This window comes from Gallus gallus, chromosome 2 (assembly GCF_016699485.2).
Source record: "Gallus gallus isolate bGalGal1 chromosome 2, bGalGal1.mat.broiler.GRCg7b, whole genome shotgun sequence".
NCBI classification, from domain to species: Eukaryota; Metazoa; Chordata; class Aves; order Galliformes; family Phasianidae; genus Gallus; species Gallus gallus.
The window spans coordinates 10245515-10264423 of NC_052533.1; the positions used below are offsets into that span (position 1 = coordinate 10245515).

Consider the following 18909-nt stretch of genomic DNA (forward strand, 5'->3'; position numbering starts at 1 on the left):
CACTTTTCTTGCACATTTTCCTCCCTCCAACTCGCTGTTTAAAATTTTTGGCACCATCAAGGCACTTGCTGAAGTAGCACATCTCTGCTCTTCATCTGCCCAGCCATCTGCTTGAGAGAGCGGCGCAGGGGGTGTTTCTGCAGAGATGTGTAGACCGAAGGCCAGAAGGAACCAGCATGATCTGGATCAGCTGCATAATGAATGCCACAGACACCCAGGCAGCAGCTCCCATGGCGAGTCCTTCACCACTCACTGCACGACCCCTCACCAGCGAAGGCCCAGCTTTTTCTTTTCTTTTTTTTTTTTTTCCCAGAAGCATTTATTAAACTATTTTCATGCTGTGAAAATATGCAGCTCTACAGGGAGAGGATAGCTAAGGTTTGGAAATCTTAATGACCACATATGGAAAGACTGTAAAGCCTCAGGATGAGTTACTGAGGTACATGGACACATAGATCCAGTATTTCAAGCTTGCACAGATTATTTAGAAAATTATTTTATCCAATAAGACGTTGAAATTCCTAGACGCTTTGTTTCAACAAGTGGTGGTGCCCATCCTCCCAGGGTGGGCTACAACAGCCAGGAGCTGCAGCCTTGCTGAAGCTTGCTCCTTGCATAAACCCAGCTTGGCGTAACAGGAATCCCCCCATCACACCCGCCCAAATGCTGCTGTGGGAAACCCAAACAATCCCTGTTCCAAGATGAATGTCACCTTGCACCCCAACCCCAGGCTTGGTAGCCCATAAAGCCCCATGACTGAAGCCACCCCAGAGAGCTGTTTTGAGCCACCAACCCCACACAGCTGTATGCACCCAAGCACAGATCCAGGTGTACTCAGTGCTACCAGAAAGCTGCTGTTCCAGCTCACCCAACCTGGAAACATGATTCTCACCTCTCTGCCTTAGGAAACTGTTGAACCCCCAGACCTTAACCTAAATGGAAACCTGCTGGGCTCTACCCCCAGCCACATGGTACGCTATAACAGAGAGATATTTGGCCTAATCCTATCTCTACTAGATGCCCTACAAGTCCCCATGAAAATCCCATCCTCCAGTAATGCTATCCTTATACAAAAAATGAAAGTCCTCTCACCCCACAGCCATAACTCAGTAGTCTTGCCCCAGTGATAGCCTAGGGAGATCCTGATACCTCATCTCCGATTTCTTGGCAAGTCTTCTTGAAAGCCTAATTACAGCTCAGCTCACCAAAAGTAACATCGGCCTGGAGAGACCTGGAAATTCCCTCCCGGGTTCTGCCAAGATGGAGCCCAGCAGCACCAGCCTGACCTCTGCTCCAGAGACTGAGGTTGGGTTACAGCCTGATTAGGGCTCTGAGCACCTAATGGAGCTATAGGTGTCCCTGTTCATTGCAAGGAGTTGGACCAGATGGCCTTTAAAGGTCCCTTCCAACTCAGATGATTCTATGATTTCCAGATTCTAATATGATTAAAGCTTTCACAATACAGCCTTTGTCTCTCCAGCAATAGGCTGTACGGTACACGGCCTTCATTAAGATATCTGCTCATGCAAACATACTGCAGGGCTCTCTGCAAAGTGCCTTTAAATGACTTTTTGCATTGTGAACTACAAATGGCGCCGGCATCTCTCTGAGTGGAAGCTGACATCTTGTGGATGGTTCACTTCAGGCCTCCCACAGAGCAGAGCAGGGAGCAGCAGCAGCACAGAGTGTGGGGCTGGGAGCAGAGGGGATGGCTGGGCTGCCAGGCTGCCACTGAATTTGTGCCCGAGAGTATTTGTGTAACCAGAAAACCTCTTAAATATTGTGAAATAGACAAAAGGATCTGATGAATCTTTTCCTACAGATTTCTTGCTAAGGAAAAAACAGAGTGCATAGCCACGTAGAATTGACACTGATAATTTAATACTGAATCAGTATCCTCCAACCAGCAGGAAAATGCGTTAGCTCTGCCTAATCCACTTTTCTTTCCTTCTTTTAAAAGATGGACTTAAATAAAGGTGATTGAGAGGCACTCAGTCGATGTAGCGACACTGATGGCTGTTTCTTTCGAAAGACACTCTCCTAAAAGAATGCTTTCTTCACAGATCTCTGGGCTTTGACTTCGCTGCTACCAGGGCAAGGCAGCGTGCAGTCACTGACCCCATGGTGCTCTCTGAGTGCCAGGAGCTCAGCTGGGTTAGCTCAGCCCTCCTTCGTGCAGACACAGAGCAAGGATTGGTGTGTGAGGGCAAGGATTGGTGGAGGCATCCAAATGATTTCCTTTGGACAGCAGCTGAGCTACATCCAAATGACCAAGTCCAGATAAACTGAGCCATCAGATGCCCACTCAAGACGAATTAGTTCAGAACGGCTACGCTGCTTTTGTCAATGGTTTAATGCAGTAGAAGTGTATTTATGAGACAGGGCTAATTGTCAAGGACCAGGAAAACACTTTGAGAAAGCAACTTCTCCATCCAGCAAAGTATTCTGAGCTGCAGTCAGGAGGCATTAGCAGTGTTAGGTTACTATCATACGTATTTGGCCAAAAGTCACTCTTAAGGCTGAAGAGACGTGGTTTCTACAATACACACTCCTGAAACAAATGTCAAAACACTGAGGGCATCATAAATCACGTTGTCTCTTCTCCTTTACCAGCTGAAGCACTTAGCAACAGTCTGCATTTCAACTGCTTCCACCTTATTGTTTACAAACCGGATTTTAAAGCTCCAACAGGGAGCGGCCCTCCCACCTCAGTGTCAGTGAAGCATCCCTTGGAGTCAGCTCTGCTTGGGACAGACAGACGTTCAGCAAATGCACCTCTTGCTGCCAGCCCAACCGCCTCCACACAGGGGTGAGTGCTGCCTTGAAATCCTCCCAGCAGTGAAAAAAGCCTCGTTCTTCAAGACTCTCTTTAACTTTTCCCTGTCTGCCCTTTGCTAGATGGCTTGGGAAGGTGGTTTCTATCAGAGAAACAAACTTCATAAATAACCTGTTTGTCATGGAGAAGAACAAGTCATCAGAGCAGCCATTTCCTTAAGTCCTTCCTACAGTTTTTTTGTTTGTTTTTGTGGGGTTTTTTTGGACACCAAGATGGCAGTCTGTGCTTTCAAATGTTTACTCCCATTATAGCAGCCTCTAGGCACAAGAAAATAAACCCTCAGCAGCTCTGCAAGAGATGATCATGGCTGCAAGCAGTCACAGTGCCTCACTTACAATCACAGAGTCATTAAGGTTAAAAAAGACCACTGAGATTATCTAGTCCAGTCGCAGACCCATCACCACCACACCCACTAACCACATCCCTCAGCGCCACATCTCATGTTTCTTGAGAACCCCCAGGGATGGTGACTCCACCACCTCCATGGGCGGCCTGCTCTGCCTCTTACGGTCTGTAGTTCTGTACATACAAGGGACATCTAGGATTACCACCCTTTGTGTGGAAGACAGCAAGGAGGTAGGTGGCAGCCAGAGCACTGGGTCCAGCTCTGTGCCTCCAAGCAAGGCATGGGGCATGCAGGGGTCACTGCAATGGGTGGGGCTTGGATGGTTTTCGAGAGCCATGGGTAACACCACGAGTGGCCTCATCTGATCCTGCCGTGAGCAAAATGCTCAGAGACCTCATGAGAGCTCCTCAGATCAGAATGAGTCTATGATTCTGCAGCTTTTACTAAATCTGTATCTAGGAAAATATTTCATAGCAAATCTAAAACCATATTATGGCCCGCAGGCACTTCCAAACAGAATGTCAGTTATCAGTGGTCACTAAAAAATGTGCTATGTGTATGAATAAAGAAGGGTATCAGAGCCCTTTTTGAGGGTGGAATTGAATTAATAGACCAAGACACTCAGACTGAGATGCCTGCACCAGCACTGTGTCGGCGTCCTCATGTTTCAGTAGAGCCTGAAGAGCTCCTTAAGCAGATCGAGGCGTGGGATCCTCGTTCAGCTGATCAGGATGCAGAGGAAGGAGTTCCCAGCCCCCGCTGCCTATCGATCCCATCTCCATCGACTAAGTGGACAACTAAATTTATGTACGTCTGCAAGTCCCAGCCATTGCCTAGTAGCTTATAACTTAATTTCTTCATATTAGATGTGCATTCCTTGCTCTTTGATGCTGTATTAGCAGAGAACAGCCTGATAATCTCCCATTTAACTGCTTACAAGGCAAATCTAGTGTCATTTGCTCAGAAGGTTTGGACAGACTGAGCTCAGTCTGACATGGCAGCTTTGGGGGAGGGATGGGAGGACATCATAACCGGCAGCGGAAAGCCATTTCTTGCACATCTAATGGAGAAGTGTTGCAATCACAGTGCTCGTGTCCACAAAGCACCAGACTCACCTCTCTGAGCTGTTCCCCCTTCCTGGCACAAAACTCAGTGCCAAGGAGCTGAGGCCTGGTGCTCTGTGAGACTGGCTTCTGCAGTGCTGATGGCCCAACAGCAGAATGGAGCATCACAAAGCAGGGACACCTGCACCTCCTCCCAGTGCAAATGGCCACTGACAAGTTCTGTTATTTTGAATACAAATGCTTTTCCCCCTTTCTCATGCCATCGCTCTAATCACCTTCAAGAACAACTCTTAGACACATGGAATGAAGTCAGAATACATTTTGATATCCCAGGCAATCCTGCCAAGCAGCTGAAGGTGGTTGTGGAGCTGCAGTGGTTTCACACCAGCAGCTCAGCACAGCTGCTCTCACTCCCCCTTCTCAGAAGCATGGAGGGAGAAAAGGGCTCAAGGGTTGAGATAAGGACAGGAAGATCACTGTTATCACCATGGGCTAAACAGACTCAGCATAGGGAGATGAGTGGGCATGGTGGTGATGGGCTGATGGTTGGACTGAATGGTCTCAGTGGCCTTTTCCAACCTTTATGACGGTGTGATTAATTAATGCAGTTTTATTGCCTATGATTACCAGATTAGAGCAGTGAGAATTAATGAACTAAAAACAGCACCCTCCAGGGGAAACATTATTATTGGAAAATATTATCATTTTCAGTAGAAATTTGAGTGATTCTTCACATCTGGGCATTCAATCCAGATGCCTGAAAAGTAAGCATTTAGTAATACGTTCTTTAGAAGATTTTACCTTTATCCACACTTGTTGACAGCTTTGAAACGTGGTTAATAAAAATAAATCAAGACATGTTTTTTCCACAACATAGCAGAAAAAACTACATTGAAAACTATGCGCTGCTAAACTAGAGCAGAAGAGTGGAATGATCTCCCCAAAGGGCTCTGAAGAACTGCACTGGTGCTTCCCAGGGGTGGCATTATTCAGTACTCAATGTGATCTTTTTTTTTTCCTATCACCTCCCTCCCAGCCAGCAGCTGGGGTTAGTGGGAACCTCTGAAGATCACCCAGGCTGAAGACCTGGACCATATCAGAACTAAAATCTGCTTTCAGAGAGCCTCTTGTTCAACTGATTTTCACATTCAGTGGATGAAGCCTGGCACCAAACTGCCACACGACCAATCCAGTGCTGCTGCCTTCAGGCTTTCTAGTAACTCCACCTTGGCACGTAGGTTTCATAGGCCTTTCCAGCTTCAGCACATTTTACAACATTAAATTCAGCCATTTACCCCTCCTTCCTCAGAGCACCCTCAGCCATGGCAGATTTGCTGCTCTGCCTGCAGCACGTGGCATGTAAAGCTATCAAACCACAGAATGGTTCCCACTCCGTACGTGCATAACAAACACACGGAGCAATCTGCTCTTCAAACTCATGAGAATTTAAGAGATTGGGGACCAATTTTGTCACAACCTTTCTTGCTCCAGCATACACACTGTGCTCCATTTTATGAACACCTGAACTGCTCCCCAAACTGCTGTGACAACACACAGGACTCTGATAGACTGCCATCATTAATCAGATTCAAGACTTGACGTATTTACAGCTTATCTATAAGAACAGCCAGTAAAGCAAACACCTGACTATTTCTCCTCCTTTCTTCTTGCCACTGTGAAAACAAGGCTCAAAAATGACCTCAGAGAGTAGAGCCACGTTCCCTTAGGGTACGATAACAACACGCACACAAGCAAGTCTGCATAGAACCATTAATGTTGGAAAAACCACCATGATGATCCAGTCCCTCCACCACCATGGCTGTGGGACAACAGCTTGGCACATTCTGGAAGGATTTTCCTTGGTTGCTTTTCAGACTGACAGGTGAGCTGACGGTGTGCGAAGGGAGCTGATAAAGGAAGGCCACTACAGGCAAGTAGGCCGGCCCCTCCACATCAGCAGCATTGGTTATGCTCATTTAGCATTGCTGTTCATTAACAGTACCCCACGCATTAGGTCTACAGAATTGCTCTATGATCAACTTACATCGATCGCTGAAGTGTAAGAAGTGTGTACATCCTTACCTAAAGTTTCCATGGTGCGGTGACTCAGCTGCTTAGCCGGGTCACATCAGGGCTCTGCACTGCTCTGCAGCTCATCCTTTCAAAAGCAGAGGTCAGGTGGTAACATCACTGCCACCAGCTGCTCGTTGAAATCACTTTGCGCCTCAAGCCATGAAGCCCGTAAAGGCCAGGCTATGACAATCAACAGAACAGTTTTCCAGGAGTTTATGAAGTAAAAGAATGTCATTAAACGTTTTTCTGCATCTTCTAAAGTTTTGAGGAAGCCTCAGCATTAAGAAGTAGCGAGTCACAGTTTCTGTGACAGTAAACACAACCTGGATACTCAGCTGCATATTCCCCACTCGTTATCTCTCCTCATGCCCAGCAGGAACAAGAACTGTTTGTCCAACATGAACACTGGTGCAGCCATCAGTAAACCCTCACTTTGTACTGGGGGGAGCAGCACAGAGGGGATGCCACCCAATCTGTGTGAACAGATCAATCCCCAGTTTCTGCCAAGGCAGGGATGGTCCCAAAGAGCCCCAGTCGTGTTGTGGCAACCAGCATTTCTGACAAACGTCCATGCATTTTTACGTGTTAAGTAATAGGAAACCGGTCGTCTTCAACTCCTTGTAACCCACATGATGTCCAAATCCGAACGTTCAACTGACATCCTGCACTTCTCTAACATGGAGAAACCTGCAACACCCCGTGCATCAGGAATTGATGTACACAGGCATTTCTGTTGGGCTGACAGGGAAAAACATGAGCAGCAAGCAGTCAGTGCTGAATGGAAGCTTACACAACATTCAGCCTGGAAATAATACTGTGATACTTCCCAAAACGCACACAGAATAACTGCTAGAGCTTCCACGCTTCTGTTGTTAAACCTGGTCAGACACAGCTGAGTGAAATGCAGATCTGAAGGAGGAAACCTGGTACGGGCATTTCCAAAACAGGTGTGCTTTGAGGGAGCTCTTCTTCCTGAAGGCACAACCTGCCACAATTCCAGATGCCTCCAGATTCAAGCAACCACAGCCCTAACCCAAACTTCACGATGCATGTTTAAGATCAAGTCAGGACCTTATTTAAGATCCCAAAGAAACCACTAACAAAGACAATAACCCTCAGCAAACAGAACATTACCTCAGCTCCTGCTTCCGCCCCCCCATTTTAATCCCTCAATATATTCAGCACACACGAATAGGTATTGCTGCCTCTACCAATCACACCACAGGTGTTTCTGCTGCTACAGAGCCTTAGGTGATGATTGCAACAGCTGTGCTGAACAGGACAACAAGCATTTTTTCCCCCCAAAATCAGAAATACACAAGTTCCAAAAATGGGAGCAAAAGACAAAACATAATTAAGAACTACTGAAGAAAGGTTTAATTAAAAAAAATCAGGAATTCAACAGTGCCTAAATCTTTATTTTTCATAACCTACATTTTTTTTTTCAAATTAGACAGTTTTACATTTTATGACACAAAAGGAAACTTAAATTACTGATAGTTTACATGTAAGCTTGATTCCAGTCTTAATGGAAGAAGAACAAAAACAAAAACCCTCAAGAAGGCTTCCATATTACACTTGTATTTCACGAATTGGCAGCTGTTAGGTCTCCTTGGAAATCTTCGATTGTCTGCTGCTATTAGTGTAATAGGTTACAAAGCACATGAAATCCCTAACTGTACTAGCCGAAGGAGATACAGAGATAGGTATGCACCATTACAGTCAGCTGTTGCTTGTGATACACTGCACCACACTCAAACAAGGGCCTTTCTGTGACAACTGCTCAAGTCTTTAAAAGGATAATGCAGCAACATAAAACACTGCCACGTGGCAGGTGACAAATGTCAGCGGGGGTCTGGTCTGAAACAAGATTTAAGTTTAAAAAAGCAACTTTGGTTGGTTTTATTTTCTTTTAATTCCTGGAAGAGTCTCAGATCCCGTTTAACTTGCTTTCAAAATGAAAAGCATCACCACATAATCCTACAAGGTAAAATGCCAATTTTAATTACCGTATCCTCAAACCCTTGAACTCTGCTACTGCTTTTGGGAGGTTTTTCCATTTAAAAGCCACGTCTTAACATCGCTGTACACCGTAGCAACAGTCTGCATGCAACTTCACAACCCTATTCCGAAAACTCCATTTTGTCATTGAGTGGAAAAAACATCTCCAAAGTAAAATGCAGTAGGATAAGTTGCACATTACACAGCTATTTGGCATGTCACTTTTTCTTTTTTCTTTTTTCTTTTTTTTTTTTTTAAAAAGCTATAAAAACCACGTCAGAGGAAGGTTTAAACTTTCGATGCAACAGATTGTTGCTGGGTAAGCAGTAATTACAGTGTATTGACCTAGCACAAATGGCAGCAGAATACATTAGAACAGCACAACACATCCTGCTGGTCTCAAGAGATTACCTTATGTACCAGTTGAGCATTATGACTAGCTGTACACAGTCTATAAGTAACCACTTGTGATTGTTTGCAGCTGCTAAGCCCTTCACTTTGAGCAGACAAACAAAACAAACCATACAGCCAGCCTTAACCATACACAAATCTAGCTACCACTTTCACTGCCACCGGGGAAAGGATAAGCGCATCAAAATCCAATGACAGAACTAGTTGAGCTGTTTTGGTGATGTCGTCAGAGTCCTATCTCCTTCCACAGTATTCACAAAGTGTGCTTTTTTAAACAAGGAAAATCAATGGGTTCCAGCGTGCCCTATTTCAACCAATTCCGCAGCATACAACAGGCTGGATTTAAAGGTCAACCAGTTACCGATTGATGCTCCTAACAGGAAATTTGTCAGAGGTTGCCTCTAGAGTTACTTCACAGTTCTATGAATCATACGCTGAGGAAAGCACTGATATTCTTGAAAGCAGACAAGTAAGCTTCCGTGTATATTTTTCTTAGCAGTCTATAGTTTTTTTTCCCAATTCAATTTGATTTTTATTAATGACTTAAAATTACAGCTTCACTGCTAAGATTCGCTATTTACATTGCAGAACACTTCTGAATTGGTTAAATCACTTTTTAGAGGGTTCGGAAAACACTCGAGGGCTTTCAAATAAGACTTTCGTTCCATTTCCCTTTTGCAGTGAAGAGGCAGAGTCAGTTCAGCACACCAGAATAAAATAAGGAAAAGAAAAAACAACAAATTAAAGTAATATTCAAACCACAACATTTAGTTTATCTACATCCAGCTCAACAGCAACATTTATAATATCAATAATTTTTATCAGATTTTTTCTTTAGGGTACCTTTTTATATGTTCTGATTATTTACAACTGTACAAGCAAAGCACACACTTCCAAGTGCACATATTTAATACAGTATTGACTATTTGCATTTACAGATTTTTCAACAATCTGAAAAAGATCAACTGTTTAAGATCTTTAAGGTATATTACAAAAACTGCTGCTAGTTCCTGTACTACAGTATGTTTACCCAGTAAGACCAGTGACAATAGATACATACTGTAACTGAGTAATTTCTGTATTCCACTCACGCTAACCCTCAATGGGGTCAGACCTCATTAACTCTAAGCTGTCTTGTACAAAAGTTAAGGCAAAGTCATTTTCAAGTTTAAATAAAATTCAAGTCTTTAAATATTGGATGGAAATAATTCTTTAAAAAAATCAGTTGTTTAAATAAACATTTTTGTGGAATAAACTGTACTGTCATAGTCAGCAGGAATGAGTTTATTCTGAACTTCCTGCAGTTCAAACACTTAAAGAAAAGCTTTAGGCATTTTGAAACAAAAATAATTTATATTCAACTTTATTAGAAACTTGCTAATTTAGTGCATCCTTGTCCTTCAGAAAGCGCATCACTTCTAAAGTAAATAAGTGTGAGAAACCTCATCCCAGAGGTAAATATCAGGGATCTCTTCCTCCACCACACAAAACAAACACCATTATCTCACGTCTTGAAAAATTTCAATCCGAATGCCAATGCCTGTAGTTACAGGAAGGCGTCAACACGAAGCTGACTAAGATATGAACTCTTTCAAAGAGCACTTGGGGCAGAATTTTAAAAAGAAAAGTCTACACAGAGCACAGGGGTAACCAGAACGTACAGCGCTGACTCAGTTAACTCCCTTACAAGCACAGGGAAGCTAAGGTTATCACAAGAAAGCTACAGTGCTTTCTCCTGATAACATCCACTAGTAGGCTTCACCACCATAGAAGCTCACAGACTTAGTTCTTTCTATTCACAATGTGCTTTGTATTTGCAAATTATAATATCAGTTTTATTCTGGAGTGAGAAGATGGTTACTTGCTTGCAGTAAGTCAAAAAAAAAAAAAAGGAAGTGTTTTAGAAAGACTGCTATGGTGCTCCGTGGAATTCATTCTGTGTGTGCAAAACATCAAAAAAATATTAGGTTTTTAAAAATGCTAGAAACAACTACTTGTTTAACCTAAAAGTGCAAGTTCATTTGCTGACGTTTAGTACAGCAGCCCAATAAAAAAATCAAGGTCACGTACTAATTTGTAAAATATACCTACTTCTTGCACTCTACACACTAGCTGCCGTTATCAGTCTTTTGGACACTTTAGATATGTACTTGCAGACCAGTTTATTAAAAATATTGCAGCAGCACATTTCTGCTTAACAGTTTAGAAAAAAACTCACTATACAGAGCTTGCACTCACACAGCCACAGAGAGGCTTAATAAAAAGTTGATTCTTTTTTTTTTTTTTTAAAGACAAATATTTTACATCCTGAAAAAAATAATCACACTAAGCTTCACCTCCAATTAAGCACCAACCTAAATGTAAGGTTTAGAACAACTATCCAGAAATATCCAGAAAAAATAGAATGTTTGTTCAAGAGGGGAAAAAGTATTTCACAGAAAAATAACTTGCAGGCATGGTTATATGCCTAGTATCACTGCAAGCTCCTAACCAGCAACTCATTCTCAGGTATCTCAGTGGGAACATGGGTTTAATTTGTGGGAAGCAGACCTCTTTGAATCCCTCCCAGGTGCTAGTTTCACTGAGGAGATTTTGGAGGGGTACTCTGTTCTTTATTTAAGCGTTTGCCAACAGCTGGAGGGGACGATCTGCGTCCTGACTGTCTTCTCTGGTCTTTGGGTTGTCCTGGATGTGACTTTGCAGGAGGAGGTTCTCTGTTTTTCTCTATTGTTTCTGTGGGCTTTTTTTCTTCTTTCCCACATGCTACAGTGTTTGGCTTCTGTTCTTTCTGGGGTTGCAATGTAGGAGGATCTTTAGTTGTTCTCTGGCAAATTTCTGCATAACTAGGTTTTCGCAGTTCCTGTGAAACCAATAGCAGACAGGACAGCAGAGATAAAGCCTCCAGAGGAAAAATCATTTAACTCAGGTAAAATATTTTGTCATAAACAACTACTGTGCTTAAATATGCAGATAAGAGTTTGAATAAGAAGTTTACAGAAGTAGTACAGAAAATAGGAGCAAGAGACAAGGTAAATGTAACACAGTATTCCAGAAAAATGGGATACTGTGATTGAACAAAAATTCCAATTCAAGTGAACTCAAGCAATTGAAAGAGCATGAACACTCTGGTTTAAATATCAAAATACATATTAATGTTTTTAACTAGAGGTTACTACCGAGTAAGAAGAGCGTTCAGGTAGAACTTCATCAGAAGTCATCTTGAATACTTTTGGCGCTGCTAACTGCAGAACTACAGTAATCATCACAGGCCACTATCATAGACTGATTTTTGACACAGCTCTGTTTTTAGCAACATTTTAGGGTTTACTAACACTTCCACAATAAATCACAACGTTAGGTTGTGATTTAAGGATTCTCAGTTCATATGATTTAGCAGCACTGGACAGCAACAGAAATGATATTCTGTTAAAAGAATCAAACTAGATCATTAAAAGAAAGTGAAATAATAAGATCACTTACTATGGCAGCCCCATTGACTTGTACCGATTTACATGCAGTACTGAGTGTGGAAGAAGAAAGCCTTTCTGCACTCTGTGTCTCTCTCTGCTGTTTATCCACAACCTTGGAGTCCCTGTAAAGCACCCAGTAGGAACAAAGTCAAGAGAACTGAAACTTGAGGAGAAATGCTCAATCTCAGAAAGGCTCTAAAACTGTGTTTGACTATGACTACAACATTAGAGTGTGCCAGCAAATTACAGCTATGATTAGCATTGCTTTTAAAAATATTATCAAACTGTAAACAAATAGGAGTTAGCATGGAACTTGACACAATCTACAATTTGGGACATTCTAATAGCATTTGGCATTCAGTTATCTTACTCCTGTGACTCCAACATCTGAATATGACTTGCAGATTTCAAATCAAGTCTTACTGAAAACTTTATTGTATGGACAATGATACTACCCACAGGATGATGCATTTACTCTATGCTTCAAGGCTACCTAAATACAAGACACTAAGACACTGGAAGATTTTTCTTTTTAACACTTGTCAAGATTAAATACAACACTAAACTTTTGTCTGTTGACTTATGTCTGAATCATTATAGTGACACTATTCAGAAATTAAATAAAAAAGCATTTATTTTCCCAATATTTTAATAGCTGTTTACAGTGTTATGTTTGGCCTTCTGATGATAGAAAAATGCAAACGTGACTGAAAGTAGAATAATAAGAGATACACAGTTTAATTCTTACTCAGAAGACTGGGGTGGCGAAGGAGACCTTTCAAACGTCCTGGGCAATGTAGCAGCAGCTGGCAACAGCGGCTCGCGAGGAATTCCTGATGGAATAGTGTTTGTACTTGCATCCACATTAATGTTCTGAAGGAGGAAAAAAAAGGTAATCGTAGTACCAATTAATATGGTTTGCTTGAAAATTAATGCAATCCACAAACAGTTTACATGTTAAAAATGTAAATTAACTACAGAAAGATCCCAAAGGGTCCAATATATTGACCAGATCTATTTTTTTTTTTCTTTACAATTATTCAGAAACACAAATCACACTGTGGCTCTTTCACAAGAAGTCTGAAGCCTATTTCCTTCTGGGACATCTCTGGATGACAAAATCACTTCTTTCAAACTGGGCATTATGCAGATGATGGTGACAAAGTAGGCTTTGCATCTGTTTACGTACTCATAGTTTACTTACTGTGACAAAAGTCTCCTGGCATTATGAACTAGAAATAGACTTCTGCAAAGTTTTAGTGTTAACATTACCAATCATCCCAATAGCTGGTGCTAAAACCCAAACAATCCTAAGAAAATGAAGTTCTTGCAAACTAGGATATGACCTAGAAGTCCCTTTTCTTATGATTATATTGCAAATTGCTAACACGCAGAAGAGGTTTCTTCTGTAGCTCTTGAAAAGGTTTTCCTAATGTCAAGTGATATCATCCTTCCAGAGAAAGGCCGAATAGATTCAAGACACACATGACTTTAAATTGTCACAAAGAAGAAAAAAGATATAAGACTTCTTGTAGCTTGAAATATTTCTAACATCTTAACCATTTCACTTGTTTTTAAACAGCACTGGGTTTTGTACTGCTTCTGATCTGATTGATTCTAAAACTAGAACCGATGCTAGAAAGAAGAGATAGCAGTGGCAGGCACAACACAGGCACAGAGGAACAAAACAACCATCCACCTCTCCCAAGGCCAGTCACCACACAAAGGTCACAGACTCCTTTAGTCACTGCTAGAAAAGAAAATAGAATTTGATGCTGCTTAAATCAGGCAGCATAGATTACTGCACTGGATCTAAGCCTAGCTTTATCTCAAGTCAAAGAAGAACATTAAAAGGTAGATGCTTAGAAATAAAAGAACAGCTTCTGTTGGTTTACTCGCTATGATACTATGTTCCAAGGCTTGAAACTGCAAGTTGCTGAGCATTCTGGCTCAAATTCATTGAAACACACAGCTACATGGTTAGGTGAGAACAGGTTCAAGTGAAGCAGACACACAAGTGCTGATTTTAGGCCAAAAAACTCAGCCCCTGATCTGACAGAGCTACAGTTCCCCAGTTGAAAAACGTGCGATGATTAACAGCCCCTACTCCTCAGAGCTACTAAAAGAGCACTACAAACATCAGAAAGATAGCAGGTCTGGATAACAACTGCTGGAAATCATAGCACACAACTTCTGTCAGCTTCTGTATACAGATCTTGCTGATCTATACCGAGAGTAGAGCTGCATAAATTTACTTCAGCATCCATTCACTCTACATCATGCAACACAAAAAGTGCTGAGATTTAGAAGAAAAGTTCCCTGTGTAAATTGGCAAGACTCCAGCATTAGCCTGACTTATAGAGCACAACTGCTCTTCGGAGCCAGTTACTGTTATCTTATTCATTATTCATGCCAACAAGGAAAGAGTGCAATTCCTCTCTTCCACACAATGGTACAAACATTAACTCATGCAAGGCAGAAAAAGAAACCATGATATGTGAGAGTGCATTGTGGTAGTATAAACAGTGTCTGATTGATATTAAGACTGCCTTTACAAGGGATAGGTGCAAATACATCACATGAAGAACAGTGCAAAGCAAGTACTAGACTTATAGGAACTCTGTGCTTTAAGCTGTAGTAACAACAGTAGGTGCTGGAATTATGTTTAAAACCTGAATTATAATAGCTAAAAAGTCACTTCATAAATAATGCTGTTAAAATATTTACAAATACACAAATCACAAGAACAGATCACAATCTGGATTACTGTCTGACACTGAGTTAAACATTGCTCTTATCACGGCACTATACTGCATATTTCCCCTAAACAAAGCCTCAAAATGTTGCTGTCTCTTTTCTCATAAAGTGACATAAAAACTTGTCTGTATGACCTCCTTTCCATGGAGGCTGCCCTGCTACATCCCTTTTCCTTTACCAACAAATGCCCTCCCTAACAATCCTGGGCACCAAGAAAAAAAGTCTTTCTGCAGTCGAAGTTAACACCAGAGCTAGCAAAACAGACAGTATAAGCTTCCTTAGCCTGCACTGTTCCGTAGCGCACAGGGTTGTATCACTCTTGACGGAGAACATACTGACACACACAGATAGGCACGGTAGAGGCAGTTCCAAGAAGGGAATCTAAGAACAACTACTGAACGGTAATTTTCAACTGCATTTCTACTGCCTCTACAGAGCAACGTTTGGTTGCCAAATCATTCTGGTATATTTTTATCTTACTGAGCAACATGACAACTCTTGGATACAGCTTGTTTTGATATCAGTTCTTGTTCCAGCTATGATGTCTAGTGTACTAAGATTATGTAGGCAGCTCCTTTATATTTCAGTACTCAGAAAACATTTCATACAGATTCCAGAAGTCTGACTTCCGAACAGGAGGAAAATTTATCGTACATTTTTTCATGTGGGTGAATCAAAGAGGCCATTAGCAACAGTAAGGAGTTCATTTTCTGATCTCTGCTAGTAACATCCACTTATGCTGGTGCTCCACATCTTCTCAGAAAGAATTCCCCTCCAAAAATCTCAGGTAAGGTTGGAAAGCAGCTGCATTTCAACATTTTAATAGCTGTTCCTGGTTGGTTTTTTTTTGGAGGGTGGAGCTTTTTTGCACTTCTCAAGACCCGTGTAAAACTGCAAATTTCTTCTACGTACAGGAGACCAAATTTGAAGAAACAAGAGGTATGAAATTCTGTTAATTTTGTTTTCCCAATACAAATGAACACTGGCTACTCACTCTTTCTTTTGACGTTCCTATTACCACATTGGACAGTCTGTTTTCAAAAAGGTCTTCGGTCTTTAAATTGCCAGCAGCCCCAGGTAATGGAGGAAAGCTAGATAAACCCAATTCGAAGCTAGGAGATGGAGGTTTTGGGGGTGATGGAGACTGTGTTTGGCCTCTCTGGAATAGAAATAACATACTGAGGTTACCACAATGGATTACAGACAGGAAGGACATAGGACTCAATGACATTTTGCATTTGATTTATATCTGCAAGGCCCTAAAGAGGCCCATCCCACCTCACTTCCCAAGAAAACCACACAGTACCCAGGAATTCATTTTCCATTGGTGCTCTTAAAATATTTAATTATATTTTAAGTGCAATGGTCTAAGAGCCTTAAAAATTTCAAATGCTTAAGCTTTAGCACTACTGGTATAGTTAAGCCTTCTTCCTGACACTAGACAGACTCTATACTGACACAGGAAAATAGATTGTGTCAGATACTATGATAAAACGAAAATATCAAGTCCATTTATGTGCAGTTGGTAACTTTCTAGAAGACAGAGAAAGAATCTTAATCATGTTTAGATATGCTAAGAAACAGCAAGATAGCATGCTTTGTCTGTAGTGCAGATGAAGACAATTTTCATCCATTTTCATCAATATGAAAAATGCAAATATAAGCATAAAATTATTTTTGAAGCACGTAGGATTTTTCTAACTAGATCTAACAGGAAAAACAACATCCCAGGTAAATACGTAATTGGGTTAAAATGTGCACTATTTACAGGAGTTAGAGTTAAATGAGTATCATAGGCAAAGTTCACTTATGAAGACTGCTTGCAAGAATTTGTAAAACTGTTATCTACATTGAAAAACTAAAATTCCTTTTATTATAGGCTTTAACTGAAGTTACCCATTAACTTTGGGTATGTCATTTAACCAAAAAAGTAATTGTGTCCCGACTGTCCTAAGATCTGTTTCAGAACAGTAAATGCAAAGTGATCTTTAAGATGATTCCTATCTTGAGAAGGAAAACAGTTACTGGTACATTACTAATATGGTCTGAATGTGAGAACAACGCTTCTGAACACAGAATAGGAAAGGTGTTGCATTACTTTCTTTCTACGTTCTTCCTTTTCATGAAGAGCAATAAAGATACAAAACTACCTTTGAGGTCCCATCTCAAACTACATTTTGTCGGCAGAAATGTGAGTCATTCAGAAGCAGGGAAAGAATACAGACAGAAGTAAGAACAACAGTAACTCTCAAAGCTGCTACTGACCGAGCATCACCCTCACAACATGGATTTTCAGCGTTACAGCAATGAAGGCTACAAACCTCCCAAATGAGAAGTCAGATAACCCATCTAAAGGCTGTGGGGAGAAATTATGCTTTGCTATCTCAAATCCTAACAGGGACAAGCTTTTCCTTTCTAGAAGAGTATTTCAAGTCACAGCACTTGGTTTTCTTAAAAAGGACTGAAGTCCTGCAATAGATACTACTTCTAGATAGCCCTAAATAGAAACTCCTGAAAAGACATATTAAGAGAGAAGTAGCCAGGATATATGAATAACTTGAATTAGAGGGACTAGGGAGAACTTAAATGTAAATTAAGCTACCACCTGCATAAAATCCTGAAGCTGACTTAACACAAGTTGAGTAATTGTCTTATGTCTGCCTATGGCCTCAGACACAAATTGATCAAAAAGGTTCATGCACTTTCTCAAGCAAGCATGCAATCCACCCGTAAGTGCTATTTTTGAAACTGAGAAGCAGCCATAATTCCTTTCAAATAGAACTTATTGTAGTGATGTCCTTCATACTAACAACTACACACAAAACAGTATCCTAGAATCAACTGCTTCTACAGTTCGAACGGGTCAAACCTTAATCTTTTACTTCAGAATATGCTACCTACCAGTGTTCACAGCTGTGAGTATTCAGCTGCTCTCATCTCTATTGAAGTTCCATTATTGGACACTACAGACTAAAGATTTGTTGGCCAAAAGACTAGAGTGAACGTGACTAAACAGGCTGCAGTTGAAGTCTGCTGCTGGGAAAAGGGAACAGTGGGTCTCCGAAGAAATCGTGCTTTCAGTTTTAAAAGCATGTTTTAAACTTTATATTTAGAGTCAGTGGATTACAGAGAGCCTCTCTGTTCACTAACTATCCTAGGTAAACCTTTCTCTTTCCACTCATTTATGTCATTCCTAACCGGTACTACTTCCTTGTTCTTTCAGAGGGGAAAAAAAAGGGGGGGAGGAAAGTTAATAGAAAAAGCATCAAGTAGCTCTGAAAGCACAGAATAAATAAGTACTGACAACCCTATGTGCAATCTGACCTCACTAGCTTTAATAAGTTTGCTGAGAACCAAAAGGAACCACTTGCCCTTTCATACTTTCTAAAGCCCTGACGTTCCTTTTATCCACCTTCCATTAAGCCACACAACAGCAGGAGGCACCAATACATAAATGCAACTGTTCCAGGCCTTTGAGAAACAGTTCGAGCTCATGAAGTGATGTTACTTTGCAACTGTAACACTGATCATAAAATAATCCAGTAAGACTTCATGAAGTCTTACCATGTGTGGCAAAAAATGAATTACCACAAAGTAAAGAACTAAGTTGTACAAAAATTTGTTTTTCTTCTTCTACCCACTACCCACACCAGACTTTTCAAGCATCAGAACTATTTAGGTATTCACCTTGAATTCAAGTTCACAAAAATTGTAGTATTTCAAGCAATAGTGATCCTGAATATCCCTATGCCAATTATATAAGGAAAAATCTACCTTATGTACTCCACAAATAACAAAGAAGACAGTGTGGTTCCGGCAAAAAAAACAGCTTTTTGTCCATATTGCAAGGGGAACTAGATTTTATTCCTCTCCTCAGAGTTGGGATAGGAAGGGAAAAGCAAGGAGAGGTGTTAGATTTAACAAACAGAACTGACCACTTCATAACTAATA

The 18909-nt window shown here is 41.1% G+C and overlaps 1 protein-coding gene across 13 annotated transcripts in view; it reads right to left on the bottom strand.

Annotated features, from left to right (window-relative positions):
- Nucleotides 1-7716: 7716 nt before the first annotated feature.
- The window catches only part of LARP4B (La ribonucleoprotein domain family member 4B), a 53646-nt gene continuing 42453 nt past the window's right edge, over nucleotides 7717-18909 (bottom strand). For 10 of the 13 annotated variants that reach the window (XM_015282137.4, XM_046936610.1, XM_046936601.1 and 7 more), the window contains 4 exons: nucleotides 15953-16117; nucleotides 12950-13074; nucleotides 12212-12323; nucleotides 7717-11600 (listed from right to left, as the gene is read on the bottom strand). In XM_015282137.4, the coding sequence (XP_015137623.1) occupies nucleotides 11310-11600; nucleotides 12212-12323; nucleotides 12950-13074; nucleotides 15953-16117 (693 nt within the window). In that variant the 3' untranslated portion in view covers nucleotides 7717-11309. The remainder of the gene's footprint in view (nucleotides 11601-12211; nucleotides 12324-12949; nucleotides 13075-15952; nucleotides 16118-18909) is intronic. The other 3 variants (XM_046936579.1, XM_015282134.4, XM_025148321.3) reach the window with 2 other exon arrangements.